This window comes from Magallana gigas, chromosome 5 (genome assembly GCF_963853765.1).
Source record: "Magallana gigas chromosome 5, xbMagGiga1.1, whole genome shotgun sequence".
Lineage (NCBI taxonomy): Eukaryota > Metazoa > Mollusca > Bivalvia > Ostreida > Ostreidae > Magallana > Magallana gigas.
Window position 1 is genome coordinate 54,831,650 of NC_088857.1, and position 21,460 is coordinate 54,853,109.

The following is a 21,460-nucleotide window of genomic DNA, read 5'->3' on the forward strand; positions in this document are numbered from 1 at the left end:
CCGTTTACATCAATCAGCGCTCACTGCCCGCTCCCTTGAGCCGGTATATATAACCCCTATCCTCGGCACTACCTTCATTCTAAAGAACAACACACAGTACAGCAATGGCTTTAACTCAACTACTGGTAACGCTGCTCATAGGAACCTGTTCTGTTTACGGTAAATATGCACCTTAAGAAATTAAATAAAAATATTATCTAGAATTACAACTGTATTAAATTTATTTTTCATACATGAACGATGAACATATTTTTGTTCTGTTTTTTAATAAAAATTATTTATTATGATATCATATATCTATTTTATATGACTAGAATTACTTGTTTCTGCGCAATTAAAATATCAAACTGATGATTTGATTTTGTTTTGTTCAACAGGCCAGAATAGGCTCCCTTGGTTATGGAGAGGCTTCCCGACCTGTCCACACTTGATGTGTGAGCCTATTCCCGTGGATATGCCAGATTTCTGCATTATTCCAGGCAGCCTGATGTTCCAAGGATGGTCGCTCTGCAAGAGTTGCGATATTATTTACTCTGAATGCTTACCCGAAAACTTACCAAGACAACCTGCTGGTGGTCCATCAAGAGTGGGATCAACCGTTCCGGGATCTGGAATCCCCACACAACAAAATGAGGTTCCACCATGCGTCCATGTGTCCTGTCCGTCTTTTGCCCAAATCAACAAATCGTGTATCAGGGAGGGGTCGATTATTGAGTTTGAGGGCGCTCAATGCAGGGATTGTGATTACGTAGACCCGTTCTGTGAGGGTCTGAATCTGGACATCTGCCAGAATCACATCGTAGACTGCACCGGTGTACCCAAATCAGCACCCAAGAAGTGTATAGAACAGAGCGTCATTCAGTTTAACAACAAACCATGCTTGTCCTGTCCATTTCTGAAAACCGAGGACCCAGAATGCAATACACCAGACTTAAGGAGATGTCCGGGATTAAAATGTGCTGACTTGTCTCAGGTATCTAGCGCATGCGTAAAGGAGGGACGTATGGTCAGGCTCGGTTCCTCACAATGTCACCTCTGTCCAGAGATAGACACACAAAATCCAGCTTGCAACCCACTATCTGCCGCACCAAAACGTAGCCTAACACCAGTGTCGCTGTGTCCCAACTCTTATTGTCCACCGCTGGCCGGAATTCCACAGAATTGTATCACCGAAGGGGAGCTATCCAGCTACGAGGGAACACCCTGTCGCAAATGTGCAGTCATTGATCCATTCTGTCCCGGTTTAAACCTACAGATTTGTCAAAACCACATTCTAGACTGTTGGGGGGCTCCAACAAATACTCCCAATAGATGCAAGTCTCAATCCGTCATCAGTTTTGGAAACAGAGCTTGTTTAACATGTCCCTATTTCAAAACAGAAGAAGCCGGATGCATAGAAGAGTCCTACAATATTTGTCCCGGAATTCAGTGCTCCGAAGTCCGAGGGGTCCCGTATCGTTGTTTGAGACAACCCTCCCAACTCTCGGGATCACAGTGCACCACAGAGTGTCCATCCAGAGTAATGGCCCCTGGATGTCCAATGCCGCCGAGGAGGCCGCCACAAGCGCTACCAGCCACACCGGCACCACCTACACCAAGAGCGCCAACTCGTCCATTCAATCCACAACTGTGCCCAGCCCTTATGTGTCCCGATATGCCTAGAAATGTCCCCGAATCTTGTCTCAGACCCGGAGTCATCATGGGAATGAACGGCCAAGAATGTCCCGGATGTCCACAGGTCGACCCCGGCTGTCAACTAGAACAATTGGATATCTGTGAGAACCTGCTCCCCACGTGCGGACAGGTGCCACAGGGACTTCCAGCGAGGTGCTACGACCAGAGCACCGTGTCTTACAACGGTCGGCGCTGTTTGACGTGTCCTGAGGTTCGCCCGATGTGCAGGCGCTCCACTGTCCTGACCTAACTCTATAGAACGTTTTCAAATTTCAATCAAAGAAATCCAGTGTTCATGCACATAATAATATTTCATTTACCCATTTCTCACTTCAATGTAATTGTCATAACTTACATTGTTTTTTATTTATATGTTAGTTTTAATTTTTAAGGCGATTTGTAATTATACATTTTTTTACTGTAATAAATACTTTATAAAATATCAAAATTGACTTGTTTCATTCGCAGATGTTACCATATGACACCTGCAAGAGTACTCTAAAAGCTCCATAAATGATGTTGCGAGATAGATTGTAATTCATACAAGAGGTTATAAGGCATTTAGGCGCATAAAACGTTGCAGCTTTGGGTGTGAATTTATTTCGTGAAAATTATTTTTCACAAAAATATTGTTCATCAAAATCCAAAACGAAACGACAAGCTATTTCTAAAAATGAATCTATTTTCTAATTGGAATGTGTTGTCAAGGCTTGTCAATAGCTAGTCTCAACGCAGTACGAAGGGAATTTGATATCATAATTTTTAAAATATTGATTTTAACTTTTTGATATATTCGAAATAAAATATGTTTTAGTATTCTCTATGCTTGTATGAACGATACTGTCATAGTTGACCGATGAATTGTGGTCATATAGAATGCTTTGATACAATTTTAAAGCAAGGGAAAATGCAAAAAAAGGAACATATAATATTGCTTAAATTTAATATGCACATATTTTGTAAAAGTGTCCTTTTAGTGTAAATAAATTTTGCTCAGTACGCGTGGATATAGGTTATGCTCGTTAAAAATCTATATAGCTATATGCAGACAACATTTTGAGTACCTCATACATTTTTACACGCTCATGGGCGATAAAATTTTTTTTTACAGTTTCAATGTTTATCATAAAGATGTATTCTGGTATTTAAAATGGTAACAAAACCTTTTTTCACTATATCTTAAACTAGTTGCATTTACTAAGTGTTTGAAATTTGGCAAAATAAAGAACCTAAATTCTTATGAGGTGAAAGAATAACATGGCTATATCTCTGATTGCTTGACATCAGGTAGCTGACTAAAGTACACAAAAACCGAGCTTACTACACTCAACGAAATAAGCAAAGTTGTAGGTCTGCAAATATTATGATCATGCAACTACTTTACATACTCTGTCACAATCAACATCTAACAGGTAGCTTTGCCACGAGCTTTTAAGTGAGCATTACCGAAAAAAAAATTACCAAACTACATATACTACACAAGAATTTACTGTTATGCTAGTATGATTGAGTCAGACACAAACAAAAAAAGCAAACAAACAGGACCGTATGACACTTTGACCCCGGCAGATTTTTTGGGGCCCGGTGTGATGTCCCCTCAGGCTACCATTCATCATGTTGTCTATTTACACGGACTGGAATTATCCAGTAACAACTTATTAAACAACATTACTTGACGATGATCGGACATAATAATCACAGGTATGCACCGTTATTCACGCAGCGTATACATAAAGTGCAACGTCTGGGTAATTATGTAACGGGTATCTGGAATACTACAGAAACACAGGGTTATGCAATCATCAACTCCCTTCATCTCGTATTCTCAATAATAAATGACTTAATCAAAGAAGCTAATTTATCTCGTGATCTATTCATTTACTTCACTGTAACCTATCGGTTGTTTTTCTGTTAGAGGTTCACTCTTTCACTCTATACGGAGTTATTTTATTAATCATCATTTCACATACCTCCCTTATTCGTACCTTTTTATTATATAATTCCATTATAACATTGATTGCAACGCTCCCTTATAGCATATTTGCGTCACGTCTTAACCCCCCCCCCCCCAATAAACACATGGCATGAAATACCCAAAAACCTGATATAAAGAATAGAAAATAATCTTATAAATTGATGGCATCAAACATTGTTATATCCCTCCCTATCAAGAGCTCAAACCTAATACTGTTCTCCTTCCTTTAATTTTTAAAAAAAATTGGAATTCTAGTCAATTTCAAAGTGATTCATAAGCAGCAACTTAATTTAAAGACTCATATAAAGTATTCAATGTATAATGAAGGGATCTTGAACAATTTTGAATCATTTTGAATTAGTTAAATAATAATCGCTAAATACAAGTAACAATGAAAGTAAAAAGATCCAAATTCACACGACTAACAACAAGAGGTCGGCCATTTTTCATTTTTTTAAAGCGTTATCTTCCCTTGATTAAAGGAAGAATATTTAATTTTGTCAAAATATCCACGGTAAATGATTCTTTCAATATAGAGGAACTATATGCATACATTCACCAAACGATTTGTATGAAATACAAGTTACTTTTTATATAATCTTAATAAAACTTGCGTTGAAAATAGACTTGAAGGCGCAATGATTTGGACAATAATTAAAAAAAACCCCGAAAATTCCTTTGGTGGAGTGTTTTAATTCATAACACCTTCAAATGATATCGTGATTAAGAATATCGGACCATTCATTTATTACGTACACAATGTGGTCGTTATACATTGACAACATTGACTCTATGATAGAAGTTCGATTCATAACGAAGAAACTATACATTCCGGCTTATTCCAGTAACTAGTACCCATATGATTAAAGTTCGATTTCTAGCACAGGACCTATAAATTCCGGTCTATTCCAGTAACTGGTGCCTATATGATAAAAGTTCGATTTCTTGCGTAGGAACTTTAAATTTCGACCTATTCCAGTTACCGGTGCCCATAGGATAGGAGTTCGATTCCTAGCGTAGGACTTCGTCCATGAACCTCTGATATTTTCATTTCCATTGTCACAGTCTGTGATAACATCACGATCGATTTTGTAATGTATAGTCTAATAAAATTCATCACTTGCATTTATATAAGTACATGTAATAAGGAATCATTCTTTGAATATTATTGATTAATCAAATACTGTAGGGGTGATCAAATCTATCATAATACACTTCACCACCCATAATACTCAAAGATTTTTGAGATTTTTTTATTCCTTAGTTTCAGAAAAACTCCTATTCATCACAATATGTAAACCTTTTATTTGTAAACTAAATATGTATCATTGAAAGCAAATTATGGCGCAAATTCTTAATTTATTTATTGAACAAAAATATTTAGAAAAAAAACCTATTTACCGCTCAAATTGTTCGTACATACAAGACATAATCCTAAAAAAGCGTCACTGATATTGATCTTGGAGAAGTTGATTGAGTGGTGGTTACCTAAGGTCAAGGCCGGATCGAGATAGGTACATGTAGGTTATCAGTGCAATCAACATGAATGACGCCGTCCCAGGTAAGTGATTTCGAAAAAAAAGTATCGTTAAAAAAAAGACAATGGCAGTAAATGACACCAACAAGTATATGTTTTATACTCTTGTGTATATACCGATAGTTTTATTTATATTTTAGACTAATATTGTTACTAATGAAACATTCACAGACAATATTTAGTAATTCGCCTCATAAAATAATCACTAAATTCGAAAAAGGGGGAGTCATGGTAACGATTGGAAAATATCATCCTGTGTATCATTTGAGGACTTTCTCTGTATTAAGGTCATAATATGTCATCAAGGGTTTAAACATGCTATACATGTCAAATAACGCGTCTACAAGTATTAGCAAGTTCTCTTTTTTGAGAATGTAACTCCCCCAGTAGCTCTACTTTGCAGTCTTCCTTTTACTCATGCCTCTGTCGCGAGGTGGCGCTCCAGAGTCGAACTGGGCCAACGAGTTTGACGGACATTTCCAATTTGTGTGCCCCGTCGGCAGTTACCTGACCAACGTAGAGAGTTTCTTCAACAGCTATTACAACGACCGGAAGTTCAGTTTCCAGTGTAACGCCCGCCTCGATTCCCCAGTGGAAGTATCTTCCTGTTTCTGGACCGGTATATATCTGTATTTACTTTATCGATCAAATTTAGGATCCAAACTTGCATGGATGGTGCTGGTGCGTCTTATGATACTGATGCTCGAGACAGGCTTACATTCTGAATCAGAGCCATAGGTTTCGGATGCTGGAGGAGATTAAGGTTTTTAGAGCTAGTTTTTGGAGCAGGTGAATTTTGATGATTATATCTTATTTTTTACTGAATCTAACTTCACCAAACTTGCATGGATGGTGTGTCTTATGATACTGATACACATGACAGGCTTGAATGCTGAATTTGAGACATAGCTTTCGGATGCAGGATGAGGTTAAGGTTTTTACTATATTGTATCATTTATATTATGATATTGTATTATGTGATCAAATACAATAATGAATAACATGATACAGTGTCATATCATATGTTATAATTTCATATTGCATTATCAGACAATATTTTAACATATGATATAGAAATACGATATTGTGTCAAAAGAGTATCCATGTTTATCCAAGATCATCAACTGTGATTTTTATATAGTATGATAAATGTGGTCTCATAAAGGTGTTGCTTCGTAAAGTTGATGTCTCGTCTCTGTGAGCTTTGTAATCAGTGATTACCTATGTTTAATAATACATCGAAAAAAAGCAACTAAAACCTTTGCTTTTGTTGCAGATTATGTCAATGCGATGGACAGTCCCATAGTGTTTCAGTGTGGGTCTGGTGTCATCCATGGAATAGAAAGCTACCACCAGGACACATACGAAGACAGGAGGTTTAAATTCAAGTGTTGCAATCTTCCACGTAAGTAAATGGTAAAGTAAGTAAATTTTGTATTAATTGTTAAAAACTACAACCTTTAGATATTTGCTTTGAAAAAAAAATTTGGTCAGCATCGACACTTATCTTGCTTAAGCTGAAAAAGATATATACACGTATTTTCGTAGATTGTCAGGCAAAGGGTTTTTCTAGCAAGAGATTGCCTGTGATTTATCACTATGATCATTTAATAAAAATTATATTACTATATTTTATATTTAAGATGCAATAATACTAGTTGCGCTCAATTTTAAAATCGCTAAACAGACAATTTCTTCCTTAGTTACATGTGAAACCAATTGCCACTACACCGGCTGGGTTAATGACCTTCAAGGCCCGTTTACATACATTGCCCCAGACAACTATTTCATTAGAGGAGTTGTTAGTTTTCATGACAACAAGGCGGAGTAAGCTTCTATTAACTATATACAATCTCTTGCAGTTTTAGATTTGGTCAAAGTATTTTAGAACTGTCCGGATATAATTTCAAAAGATTTCAAATGATTTTTTCGCGGTATTTAAAAAAAAAACCAAACTTTTTTTCGTTGTTTCTTTGGGCATTAACCTAGAGACCGGAAGTTCGACTTTGAGGTATGTGCATTACCCACTGCCTGTGATTACCATCATCACCACTCACACAATCCGACCAAACCTATTTCTACCCAATCCACATCTATTACCAACGGGACTACTGCATGGGCGGTTCTTGGATAGTGGTCCTTTAATTATCATCTGTCTTCATGTGATTCGTTCGTACGATGAGCATTAATTATAAACCATAAAAACAGATTATTTTTTCATTTCAATGCACTGATAGTGCACGACGTATTTATTCACTGAAGAACTGAAAATACACAGTACATGCTGTGATGGTAGTAGTGGAGTTCCTAACATGAAGTGATAGAAATTTAATTCTTTTGAAGAATAGTGCTTGGTAAAGAAATGGTCTGATACCAAAAGCAAGGCTTTGAATAGTGATCATTGCAACTCTTCATCAAGAAAAAAATATATAAACAGATAATGTGTACGGTGCAAGTTTTCCTAGGTTCACTGTCTCCAATGAGTGATGCATTGTTATTTGATCTGTTGTGTTATAGCAGCTGTTCACTAATGCTGAAGGTCAAGGTTTAATAGTAAGGGTAAAGCTCCCGGTCCTCGTAACCCTGGGAGACCTGGTATCGCTTGTTCCAACTCCCGCGCTTTCCAGCACACCTACGACAAATAAAAAGTCTAGAACAATTTATTTCGTTGATAAACATTTTTATGAAAGCAGTGTGTTTCAATCATTCATTAATTTTTTGTATAGCAGTCATTATGTTATCTATCAAAATCAAGTCGCCTTTTCTCTGAGAGATCAGTGTTACGTCGTGGCTTTCTAGAATATATAAACATATGATCAGATCATTGTTTTATATTTACATCTACCGAGTAAGATTCCCTCTACATGTATGTCTTACAGAAACTTATAGTTCCACAGCTCTATGGAAACAGCCGGACTAAAATCTACACGACCCGTTTATCGATCTGTCGAAACCTTCGAACAGCGATTGAAACTGACAGGACTGAAATCTACACGCCCCGTTTATCGATTGGTCGAAACCAACAACGATATAAGAAAAACTACGGACTGCACGAAATGATAACGATGATATCAGAATCAAATTCCATAGGAGACGATTTGGATGTTTCTTTTAGCTAACTCACTGATGTACATTAACAGTAATTTGGTAGCTTTTACTCACTTTTTACGATCATTTACTAGTAATTACTTTGTTAAAAGAAAGATGTTTAAATATTGAAGCCAACATATCCAGTAGCTACGGTAAACACAAGAAAGCATTGTTATAGCAACGAATTGGCGCACGGGTAAAATATTTAGCAAAAACCTGTCCATCAGATGAGAATACATATAAATTTTATACATACACCATTTCATTTTTATGGCTAAAAATCGATATAAAAAAGAAGACATCTTTCGTGATTTTTAAATATATGTCCATGCACACGTGCATGTTTAATATTAGTGAATGGTATGTAATAATATTTCACCTTCCAATCCCCCCTCCCAAAAAACACGGAGGTTTAGTCAAATGCCTTAAGCTTATAATTGCATCTTCTATGTAAATATTGATAATTAAAAATGGATTAACAATTAATTCTTTTATTAGTCGTTTAATATATGAAAATCTGGAAAATAGTGATTCGTCCTTGTGCTTTACAAATCATAAGCAAGCTTAACTTCTTCTTTTAAGATCACATTTAAACAATAAAATGCTTTCTTTGGTGATTCATTCGGGATATGAAGGAAGCGACATTGCAAAAAAAAAATACATAACCTGCGTTAGCGGGTTGTGTAAATTTTTTCTGCAATGATCGTTATCTTCATAACCCGCATGAATCATCAAAGAAAGCATTTTATTGTTTATATTAACATCCCTCTTAAACAAATCAATAAATTGATTATGAAAAGTTAGTAAAATTCACTATATTACTGTTAATATACATAAGTAGGTTAGCTTTAAAAAAGGCTAATCGTCTCCTGTGAGACTTTGAGTCTGACATCATCATGATTATTTCGTGCAGTCTGTGATATTTTGAAGGTCGCTGTAAGTTTAGACCAATCGATAAACAGGGTGTGTCAATTTCAGACCTGTCAATTTCTTCTCAAGTTTCAGCCGCTGTAGATTTCGACCAATCGATAAACGGGGCATGTAGATTTCAGTCTGGCTGTTTCTATAGAACTATGAATTAGCTATAAGTTTCGTAAGAGATAGAGGGAATAATACTTTGAAGATGTAATAATATTATAATAAAACTTTTAGTTTTCATATGAAAGAACTTTACATATTGTGCAATGAATAAAAATCAAGATTGTGAGGTTAATAATTATGATTATAGATATTTAATGATAAATTGTATATGTTAATTTTCGATAACTTGCAAAACAATTAAAACGGTTGTACATGTATGGAGTAGCCCAGTCTTCTGGGCTGCAATTAATTTTTATATTATTAGGTATCTTCGTAATTGTTATTTAACGATAACCCAGAGAGGAATTTTTGCTCCATATATTTAAAAAGTATAAAGGACTATATATGATAAGGGCCTAAAATGGCTCCCTAAAATGAACATCATCATTTTACTATCATTCTTTGTTTTCTTAGTACAGATATGTATGTGATGTGTTTACATAAAATTCATTTTGGTTCAAGTGCCCACAATTTAGATATATGACATTGTAAAGACAACCTTTTCCCGCCACTTTTGCATTTTTAGCGTAAAACAGCTTGTTTTCAAGCAGTTTTTCCTTCCGAAAACATAGAGAGCGCATTCTTGAACAAATAAAATATTTTAATCAGAGATGTATCTAGCCAAGACTAATAAGTGACAAAAAATTTTTCCTTGTTCAAGCATGCGCTCTATATTTCCCATTCGTAAATAGATAAGAAAAATGTCAATTTTTGGCTGATTTTGATTGATTTATAGAGATGGCATCACTTCTGACGTCATATTCTGCCAGTGAGTGCAAATAAATCAAATAGATAAGAAATATATTTTATATCAGCTCTTCTAAAACATTAGTTATCATTTTATTGTACCCGAAACACTTAAAAAATGGCGAATTATGGGGGCCAAATTTAACTTTTATCATATATAGTTCTTTACATCGTCATTGAATATCTCATTTTTAACGAAATAATATTCCTATGGACGAAATTTTCACAGCATGCAGTCTTAAACCAAGAATAATATGATATTAAAGCCACTGTATATTTAACCACTCTAATATAGCAAGATTTCTTTTCGCAAGTAGACGTTGTTTGTTTACATTACTTACGGGGGTGCAGCAAGATCACAGGTGTGGAAACATTCAGTGAATTTGTTACAACAATCCCCCTCACTCCGCCGCTTGCACGAAAATAGGGTCTTCATGCAGGCGTAGGAACACGAACTTTTGGCGGAGACTTCCGGTGTTGAGCTTAAAAGTAGTGCGACGAGGACTAAGAACAGAGCTGTGTAAAGTTGTCGGGGCATCTGAAAAAGATTCAAATCAATCATTTATATATTTTTTATATCAGCAGAGCTTTTTTTTTGGGGGGGGGGGGGGGCAAATATTAAGTCAGTCAATACATTGTTTAATTCATTCAGAAGAAAGAAGTAACAATATTTAGATTTTTTGCCTTTAAACTGTGTGTAAAGCCTTTTTTTTATTGTCATTCCTAAAACAAGAGGACAGCAGCCATTGGATGATGAGCAGTTTTGATAATATTTATAAACTTAGCCATTTTACACTTACATTATAATTTATTAGCTGCAAGTCTGTATCTCCCGGTCTGAAAAAATTGGAATGGACAACCTGGGAGCTACAGCGCCACCCATTGAAAAATTGTGTATTAACTGTGCAGAAAAAACGTGCGCTAATTTGGGCAGATTAACCTTATTTATACGCAAATTATGTGAAAACAATTTATACCATTAAATTCTTCATGCAATTTACTTCTGATATCGCCTCTTTACTTGCATCAGACTTTCTCTGGAACACGCTACCGACCTCGAAAAATCAAGTATGTTAAATTTACATGGAGATCGGGAGTTGTCATTTTTACATGTAAACAAACTGCAGCACTTCACTTTACGGGGCTGGTGATGGTGTTAAAAAGACTATCAGAGGCAAGTAAAGACACGATATAGGTAGTAAACTGCATAAAAAATATGATGGTACTAATCGTTTTCACAGAATTTTCATATAAGCAAATTTAATCAGTCCAAAACTAGCGCAGATTTTTGTGCACAATAAATTTACAATTTTTTTCAATGGGTGGCACTTTAGCTCCCAGGTCGTCCATCCGATTTTTTTCTGACCGGGAGCTAAGACTTGCAGCTATTACATTATAAGCCTAGATAATGATTTGTTTAAAACTAGAAAATCATCCGTGCTTCTAAATGCAAGCGGGTTAAAGTTCAAGATTATAGAAAGAGTTGTCCGAATATGACCGACTATTCGGAATTATACGCCCTGTCAAATCTTGATTTGACATCAAAACTGAATACTCCAGTGGTCAAAGTGGATTATTTTATCAGAATTTTTTTTTAAATCTCACATTTATAGTATATAATTATATATGCTTTACCGAAGAAATAACTCAAGACAAAAGTTGAGGTATGTTCTAGTAAAATATCAGAGTATCAAAAACAATCTCAATAAATATAAAGTCTTCATTACTACAGATGTAGTAGTATCAGAAATCAAAATCAAAAATGAAAAATACAACTATCTATTTATAAAAGCAACTTTGATAAATCTTTGATAAATTTTACATAATTCGCCTTTTTGAAGGATATGAAAATTTTGGATACTAGTAATTTTTGTTGAATAAATTTGTCTCATGGTGATCGTAAAATGATTTTATTTCAAAGAACAGAATGCAATCCACACAAAAAATACCAGTATGGAAGTCCAAAAATTTATTCCTTATACACTATATGAAAACATAAAATGATTTGAATCTTTTTTTTTGTCAGCGAAAAGAAGAATCAAAATGAATGAATTTTAATTGAAAAAAAAGAAAGATTTTGAAATATTTGAAATTTCTTTCGTGAAAAAGAAAATGTTGGTTACAATTTATCCTATATTTTAGATAGAATGTAACAATCAACTACTATTTATTTTTTTATATATATATAAACATGAATTAATTGGCCACCTTAACGCTCCGTTTGTAAGATTTTGTAACAATCAACCATCTTTATGTAGACTGCCTTTTATTCCTGGTGTGATATTGGGGATTTATTATTTTCAGAAATGGAAGGTTGCCGTAATCATTCGATATACAAATTCAAAAACATTTGTACAAAACTATATTATAATGAATATCATTTATTTGTATACAGTCAAACTTCGTTATCTAGATGGGATTTATTATGTAAAATATTCATGGGAGGCCCGAGAAATTAATCTCTTTGTAAATCTTTCTGATATACCGTAACAATAAATTCTGTATAAAGGTATGTGAAAGTCTTCGATAGAATAATTAAATATAAAACAAAGAACTTATAGGTATGTTTAAAATTTACATTTACTTAATGAAGGTAAGATAGGTCATATCGACACTAATGTATTATCGATTGTTTATGTGTAACTTTCTGCTTGTATAAATTGGCGTGTATTTTTTTTTCTAAATTCTGACTGAACGTACCGGATATATTTGAATGGGCATAAATTGATTTCATTTTAAAAGTTATAATGAACATTTGAACCCGGATAATATAAAACTTTTCACTTCTTACATGTGCATAGTATACTAGGCGATTGAAAGGGGCTAATATCATAAACATGTACCAAAAACAATAATCAGGAAGATCAATTTGATACAAAAAGGTTTAGCTGAGTTGATTAATTTCAAGTAAAAGCATAGACAGACGTAAATAAAATTACAAATGGACCACAGTTAGCAGTTGCTCTTTGAGGAAGAAATAAACAGCCGAAGGCTTTGACGGCGTGTCACGAAGAACTCTTTTTTCTCACATCATCGAGACAAAGACAAAAAGGCATTAGATAGAAATGCACAGTCAATTTACTAATGAAACAGATGTAGAGGCTTACATGCATTATTAATTGCATCGGGCACGAAATTCAGCACTTAAAGAAATGCCCTGATGGAAATGGACGCGCTTATTTCGTCGTCAGATAATGTCATAGGTACCTGAACCGTCAAGTATACCGGATTAACACCCTAAATTATTTTCACCAGTGTTTTTAGACAATGTGTAAGCTTTTTGTCAAAAGTCCAGAGGGATTCCATAACCATAGGGGAAATGTTGCTGGTGTGAATTTTTGGCGACCCGCTTTTTTGTCTTTGGTTTAAAAACATCCCCACATATATACAGGACGTGCTTGGATCTTATCACTACGTCGTTACATATTTTCTAAACCTGCTGAAAAAAGTTTCATTCTTCTTTCCGTCTTACATTTTGATATTCAATTGCTAAATATGCATTCGCCCATGGCTATTTAATTATTAATCTAAACTTACAGTAACAAGGAAACTCATATAATGCTAGTTTTATTTAGAAATGCCTGATTTCACTCAAAAAATCATTTTAATCATTTTATCAATTGATAAGATTTAAAAAAAAAAAATTAAAGCGTGAATGACTTTTGACATGATACCGTTCTTATGTCATTTTAAATGATGTTAAATTCTCAAAACCAGTTTGATAAATCTAACACTATCAACTCAAAATAAAAGACTATTGATACTTATTGTGCAATTGAATTTTGTCATTTATTACCTTCTTAGATCAATTAAGCCGTATTTCTGAACAATCTATCAACAAAAGAAAGATTTCTAAATCTAATGAAGTCTATTGTTTTTCTTATAAACTGTACAACCACTGTGAATAAAGAACAACAGGATAAGAAATAAAAATCAAAATTTCTTATTGCTGATATAATTGATTTTTCAGTGCACCCCTTTAAATATTTTTACTTTTTCTTGGATAATGGAGACGAACATTAAATCTTAATATATATTTGACAATAGCAATAGAGAATATATGATTCTAGCTACCATTCAAAGGAGAAATACCATCAGGCAACAAGATGTACAAAACTTTAGATATAAAATCGTTTATCAAATTAGGTTTTAAGAGAAAAACATATACTCAACTTTATGCTGCTTTCCACTGGATTAAACAGAGCTAGCGATTGAACGCTATATATTTGTTGAGCGCTATATATTTCACATTGTGACAAACAAGATATGAATTGAAATTAGTACTAAATCCCAAAGGAAAGGCAATGGAAGATAATAACGTTTAAATGAGATTTAAAAGTTTGTGCTTTCTTAAGAATCGATTCTAAATTAATTAGTAATACAATTTGTTGCCAAACAAATGGCTTATATAATGATTTAAAAAGAATGATATGAAAGGAAAAATATATCAACAGTATCTATCAAATGTAAAATCATACCTTTGCTTGCTTTTCTTCAGGAAGACCTCAGTTCCTCAAATGTTGCCAAACAAGTAATGAATTAGGAGGGGAAATGCCTTGTAATTTATAGGACTCAACCCACACTTAGAAGGAACCTCTGTCATTTCCGCTCAACGTAGCATCACGTGACCAGGGTCGGGGGTTTTAATAAAAAAGGAAGACTTTCGACACTCTTTAACCGGTGATTTTATTCTCCTGTGACACCGGTACAGGTTTAGATTTTCAGTGTTAATAAGGGTAATTTATTGAAACATGTGGAGTCGGTCATGTTACATTGAGTATTTGTGATTCGTTTGGCGCTACTTGCAATGGGCAGATACGAAATGAATGCATGCTATATATTAAAACTCTAGGCCAAATTACTAATTTCGTGGGTCTTATATTAAAAAAGCAACAAAATGCATGGTGAAAAATATGTCTGAATTATGGCTTTTTCATCTGTAACAAGATCTAGAATTTGTTTATGAAACAGCATTTACCATTGGTCAATATTATACATTAAGGTATTAACCATTGGTCAGTATTATACATTAAGGTATGTTCTATTTTCCATACATAATCTCATTAGGTCATGATGACAAAACCATTCAGTTATTTTGCCACACTATCAGCCAATATATTTACATGTATATTGTTCTGAAATAAAGGAATACTTTAATCTATTATCAGACAAACTTAATGGTTCTAGCTGAACCATTGATTGAGTTATCTAGATTTACTATTTGAAATCCTCCATCTTAATTTCTGCAAATCAATATTTAAGAGTCCACAACAAAGTATTGTCGTGCAGTCTGAATTCGGAGAATATCACGTGCACTTTGACAAAGTAAGAAAGAATAGTCCTAAATCACCATTCCTCATGGTATGATACTATGAACTATTGTACCTCTATTATCATTGATATCAAAGATCTATCTTTTGTTTTAACATTGATTTCCGTATAAAATATTTAGTTAGATACATTACAGAATTGCATTTTTCACCTCAGAATAAGCTGTCTGCTTATCACCATTCCCCATGGACCATAGTATAATACCATGGGCCATGGTATTATACTATGAACTTTTTTTACTTTCATTATCATTAAAATCGAAGATCTATCTATTGATTGAACATGATTTCAATTTGCATTATAAGATATTTAGTTAGATACATTACAGAGTTGCATTTTTCACCTCAGAATACTAGTAAGCTGTCTACTGGAAGCTCAAGGCGATTGTTTATACCAAAAGGTATAGTACTTTTACACTTAATGTATTAATAAATTTTCCTCATATAAACTTGGTTTGTATAAATATGTATTCACATCATAATGTATACATTCAATTCTTTTTTGTCTATATTTTAAACAACTTAACACTCACTCGAGTAAATTCATAGTATCCTCGCAAAGAAAGGGATATACATTTTTTTTCTCTAATATTGATTTTTATTTGTCCTTTTATAGCTAAAAGATAACATTTGACAAGCATGTTTTCTTTTTTTAAGCTTAAATTGACTAATATGTTTTCTTTTTCTTAATCTTAAAGTAATGTAAAGTTACTACAAATTGAAATTTGATGTAATCTGAGTTATAAAATGGATGAATGCTTCACACATTTTCAAGCACCTAAGCTATTTATGGTTTGGGTTGATGTTTTGTATAAAAATGGTCCATTACAACAGCAAAGACCGTATAGGAAGAAAAATGTATATGGAACGTAAATATATTGTTTTACACGATATACTGAAGTGGCCGTAATCCTGTCTCTCTCATATATACATTCATGCATCTCGGTGATTTTTACAGAAGTGCATAAAAATGTCCATTCTCTGATTTTCTAGTCTGCACTCTAAGTTTCTATTAAAAGCTAAACTTTAAAGTAAATCTTGTCCTTGATGATTGTTCATCTTAAATCATACGATTATTCCCATTGTTTTGACCTTTCATGGTTCCAACTTTATTTTGTATGCGCCCAAGTGTTAATGTGTTTTCCAGTGAGAATGGCGGACCACGCGTGAGATTCAAGACCTGTTGAATTCAACAGATTTCAAATAATTAATGAAGCCGTTTTCATCTAAAGTACTCTGAAATTTCTCAAACGTAAAGTGTTTATCTAATAATATGATAGCAGCTAACACCTTCCATGGAAAATTTTGAATCAGAAGATTTTTGAGGAGGAAGAAGACAAAATATGATAGAACTCGTGTTTATATTTGACATAATATTTCAATATGCCACGATCGTTTATTTTATTGATTGAATTAAAAGAAATTCATCATAAAACATTTATTGAATGACTAGTGAATACAGTATATATATATATATATATATATATATATATATATATATATATATATATATATATATATATATATATATATATATATATATATATATAATTCGTGTTCTAAAAAAACGATAGTGTAAGGTTAAAATATGAAAACAAACCATAACTAATGAACAGGTGACTGTTCTTTTAACGCACATTTACAATGTGAAATAAAAGTAGCTTTGCGATTAATATATTTTGAAAAAAATTATTAAAATGATCAATAAAAACGAAAACTACTAATTTTTTACTCATCTGTAAAAATTGTTAGGTTTTATGTTTGTATTTTATAAGACTATCCACCTATTGAACGCAGCGTCGGTGGTGTAATGGTCAGCATGGTTGCCTTCCAAGCAGTCGATCCGGGTTCAATTCCCGGCCGACGCAATTTTGTTTTTCCTCATTGAGTATCGAAGTGATGCAAGATCATTTAAAATGGATTGCATTTTAAAGGTGTAAGTGACACCATTCTACACATTTAGAGTTTACAAATTCTAAGAAGTATGGATTTTGAAGGATTACTTGATATGAAATTTTATTAAATAAAAATATTATTTAAACATGAAGCGCAGACAAAAATGGTGATAATTACACATTCATTGAAATAGTTATACATAAGTGGATGTAATATGTTGCCTTTCTGATCAAAACAACTACATTTTTTCAAAATAAAAACCAACAAATGTTGATGTATGTTTTTCACACACACACACACACACACACGCACACACACCTGACGTTATATATATATATATATATATATATATATATATATATATATATATATATATATATATATATATATATATATATATATAATATATATATATATATATATATATATATATATATATATATATATATATATATATATATATGTGTGTGTATCCTCTACCCAATAATACACTTTAGTACGTATAATTTTTGTATTATGAGACAAATTTATAACGTCAGTTGCCTGGGAACATACACATATGAAATGTGTCGAATGTCCAATACAAATTCAAATAAATATAATTAAATCAAATTAAAATATTGATGAAAATACATAAATAAATGAATCAAATGTTAAATAAAAATCTAAGTACAATTTAAGATCCTAATGAGAACAATATCGTATTTAAAAAAACAAGCGAAAATAAAATCAAATAAATATCTATAATCGTTCTATACAAATATATATCCATGTATCATTCGTTTGATGAACCTATACATGTACGTTACCTCCAAACTAGTTTTAAAAAAAAGTTAAACCGTGTAAAAAAAAAGTTCAAGTTCTTTATACCTTCTTTATAAGTCAGAAAGAACTAGAAACATGGCGTTTCTGTTGTAAAATTACTTTCATCGAATCCAATAAACCATTATAATGTATTGTTTAAGAAGAAAACAAAGTACAATCTATTAAGTTTCAAAAGAATCCGGAATGAAAATTGCTGCTTTTTGACAATCTTACTGAATATATATGCCGACTGTTTATGTTTGTTAGAGAGCGCACCGAGTAACCACAGCTAGAGGCTGTTTTTTTTTATGTTCACTTGAGGCAATCTGCTCTGTGTACGTGGCACGTTCTTAAACTCAGCGCACCGTGACGTGTTATATATTTACAACATAATAATAATTTAGCTCATTTAGCACATTTAAGATATTATAATTAAATAAATATGCAAAATTTGAATTCGTCAGGTCTTTCTTTGTTTCTTGATACAAATAAAAAGTAGAAAAATTAGTAAATAAGCGCGTCGGTGGTGTAATGGTCAGCATGGTTGCCTTCCAAGCAGTCGATCCGGGTTCAATTCCCGGCCGACGCAATTTTTATACCCCTTTAATTAGAGTATTAATACCAACCGTAAGAAATATAATGCACTCTGAAAAATGATATAAACTAATAGAGATAAGTGAAAGGATTTTTTTTTATATTGATATATTGATTCAAGAATATAAAATTCAAAATATGTATACGTTTTTGAATCATTGAATGCCATTATAAAATTTTCTTATTATTATTGAACATAATATATTTCGTATACATTATACTGTAAATGTATTGTTGGTTTTTTTTTTATTTCTTGAAAGATGGGCTGATTAGTACAACATTAGAGTTTGCTTTATTGATTCCTTCTCTGATTTTAGGATATTTACAATATCAATGTTCCTGTTTGAAGTAATATGTAAAAAAAATATAGATAGGAACAGATGAAAAACAAGAATTCCGATAATTCTAAACTGTTCGTACAACACGTTAGATGTGTTAAAATAATTGTTATGTTCAAATATAACCTAGACTTTAAATATCTAAATAAATGCACACTGTCTCTAGCAAGGACATGTAGTATTTACGCATTATTTAGCATTTCTTTTTAATTAATTTTGTTTAATCACCTTATTTGGCAAATAATGTGTATGTAACACATTATGTGAAGTTCCAAACTGAGGAATAGATAATGTTACATCAAGAACATATTTAAAAAAAAATAAAAATGTGGAATGACAAGCAAATAACGTATGATTTAGTTTTGAGTTTAGAATGACATATAATATGTTAAAAAAATAATGACGTTTCGTTTTACATCCCAGCCTAGCGTTGGGGTTAATTCTTGATAAAATTGGCCTCAAGACAATGAATCTTGGGAGAGAGGGTCAACCTCCAAGGAGTTATTTATCGATTAACATCTGATTTTTACAGATTCGAAACCATGATTATCCCATTTCTGTACTTTAATTTGCAACTGTTATTTCTATAAATCAGCCTACTGATACAATCTTTAAAATTGTTCTTCTGTCGATTGAGTTGCTTTTTAGATGTGATCTGATATTCATCCAAATCTTCTTTTACAATTGATCTTTATACTCATTAAACCGTATTGGATTATGAATGAATTGCAATAATATTACAAGTGTAATAAAACAGGCTTCATAATAAATTGAAAATATATACATGTATGTACAAATTTTATGCTGAATAGATCATATACTAGGAATACGATATCCAAAATAAGGTTTTTCATTGAATGCAATATGTTATATTTTACTTTCCATTCTAACATAAATTCTTCATAATGTAACTTTGTGGACAACTCGAACATCATTATCAATAGCTTTTGCTTTAAGTTCTAGGCCTCACGACAACAGTGTTGAATGTAAATGACTTAATATATAGTACTTTCGTTTTGCATTTTAATTTTCATTTTTATATCTTACTTTATGAGATACCATATTTGTACATTTGATTTGGATGTTCTCCGTTTTACTGTCCGTTTGTATTCTTTGTCACTTAGACATTTCCTTTTCTTATTCATTCATATTTACATCTGCAAATAAGTTTAATTTAATCATGAGGTAACCATGATTATAGCACGCGCTCATCGAATTATTGTAATCATGAAATCTTAGTTTTTTTTAACAATTCTGAACAGTTTGCCCTTTTCAAATGTAAATATAAGTAATAAACAGCAATGTTAAAAAGTTCATAGGAATATGAACTTGGTAAGTACGTGATCAAATCTTCTGAGAAGCCATATGGTCGATACAACAACCTTGTCAGCAAATACAATCTTCCACTGGGTCCTATTCTGACTTACCGTTTTTCATACTAACTGTTAAACCATAATTATTTGCCTAATTGTCTACGGACTTTTCCGTTTTTTCCCCGATTACGACATAGAGCACACGGCGGGTGTGACCGGTCAGCAGAGGATGCTCACTCCTCCATGGCACCTGATCCTACCTCTATCTTTTTAGAGGTCTGTGTGGCTCTGCTTTGAGTTTGTATTTTGTTTTATGGATTTTTGAGATGGTTGACCGTTTGTTATTGTCATTTTTCATTAAAAGTTTAAAGTAAGAAAAAAAACACAGCGTCGGTGGTGTAATGGTCAGCATGGTTGCCTTCCAAGCAGTCGACCTGGTTCAATTCCCGTCCGACGCAATTTCTTTCTATAACTCTGACAATAAATCCAAGGCGCCAAGCACCTGACTCAAACATTTTAATACACTTTTGGCTACCTTTGGTAAGAATGCGTTGTTGTAATTAGAGTTATAATTTCAAAAACATTTTTCCTTAAGGTTGCTCACTACACCGTGAAATATTTTCTCAAATCAGCAGAGTGTTATTTGATTATGATAGATATCATAATGGATAGGAAGTATTTAAGTCTAATAGGCAAAAATGTGCAATTTTGGACGAAAATTTACATTTTCAAAAATTTAATTCAGTTGACATTAACAAAAGCTCCAGGCGGATTCGAACTCATGTTCTGCGGTTAAGAAGCCCTATACTTTACCCATTGAGCTACGACGATATACAACCCAATCGAACGATATAAACAGTTTAATAAAACATTTAAATCGCCATCTTGTGACGTAGTGTCTTTAAAAGTATAGGTGTAGTTGTAGTGAGGTACCTTAAAAACTACTCTAAATTTTTGTTCATAGAAAAATTCACAGTTGAAAAAATATAACAGCGTCGGTGGTGTAATGGTCAGCATGGTTGCCTTCCAAGCAGTCGATCCGGGTTCAATTCCCGGCCGACGCAGTGTTTATACCCTTTTAT

The 21,460-nt window shown here is 33.0% G+C and overlaps 2 protein-coding genes, 1 long non-coding RNA gene and 3 other non-coding genes across 6 annotated transcripts; 5 read left to right on the forward strand and 1 right to left on the reverse strand.

The window, feature by feature from the left end:
* Positions 1-2,122, forward strand: LOC105336172 (uncharacterized). The gene is made up of 2 exons (XM_011440390.4): positions 1-159; positions 378-2,122. Exons 1-2 carry the CDS (start codon positions 105-107, stop codon positions 1,922-1,924), a joined length of 1,602 nt encoding a protein of 533 aa, XP_011438692.3. The 5' UTR covers positions 1-104; the 3' UTR covers positions 1,925-2,122.
* Positions 2,123-5,074: 2,952 nt separating this feature from the next.
* On the forward strand, positions 5,075-7,370 carry LOC105336173 (hemagglutinin/amebocyte aggregation factor). Its single transcript, XM_011440391.4, has 5 exons — positions 5,075-5,210; positions 5,590-5,805; positions 6,463-6,591; positions 6,890-7,013; positions 7,176-7,370. The coding sequence occupies exons 1-5, from the start codon at positions 5,192-5,194 to the stop codon at positions 7,318-7,320; spliced, it is 633 nt and encodes a 210-aa protein (XP_011438693.3). The 5' UTR covers positions 5,075-5,191; the 3' UTR covers positions 7,321-7,370.
* Positions 7,371-7,498: 128 nt separating this feature from the next.
* On the reverse strand, positions 7,499-14,726 carry LOC105336174 (uncharacterized). The gene is made up of 3 exons (XR_901403.4): positions 14,582-14,726; positions 10,445-10,641; positions 7,499-7,818 (listed from the first exon to the last, which is right to left on the reverse strand). It is a non-coding gene; the product is annotated as an uncharacterized lncRNA (long non-coding RNA).
* Positions 14,727-17,229: 2,503 nt separating this feature from the next.
* On the forward strand, positions 17,230-17,301 carry Trnag-ucc (transfer RNA glycine (anticodon UCC)). Its single transcript has one exon. It is a non-coding gene; the product is annotated as a tRNA-Gly (tRNA).
* Positions 17,302-18,650: 1,349 nt separating this feature from the next.
* Trnag-ucc (transfer RNA glycine (anticodon UCC)) lies at positions 18,651-18,722 on the forward strand. The gene has a single exon. It is a non-coding gene; the product is annotated as a tRNA-Gly (tRNA).
* Positions 18,723-21,370: 2,648 nt separating this feature from the next.
* Trnag-ucc (transfer RNA glycine (anticodon UCC)) lies at positions 21,371-21,442 on the forward strand. Its single transcript has one exon. It is a non-coding gene; the product is annotated as a tRNA-Gly (tRNA).
* The last annotated feature ends 18 nt before the right edge of the window (positions 21,443-21,460 follow it).

Coding starts and splice junctions, on each gene's coding strand:
- LOC105336172 (XM_011440390.4), top strand. CDS start 105: ATGGCTTTAACTCAACTACTGGTAACGCTGCTCATAGGAACCTGTTCT. Junction 160..377: donor AGGAACCTGTTCTGTTTACG/GTAAATATGCAC, acceptor TTTGTTCAACAG/GCCAGAATAGGCTCCCTTGG.
- LOC105336173 (XM_011440391.4), top strand. Junction 6,592..6,889: donor CAAGTGTTGCAATCTTCCAC/GTAAGTAAATGG, acceptor TTTCTTCCTTAG/TTACATGTGAAACCAATTGC. Junction 7,014..7,175: donor TTTCATGACAACAAGGCGGA/GTAAGCTTCTAT, acceptor GCATTAACCTAG/AGACCGGAAGTTCGACTTTG.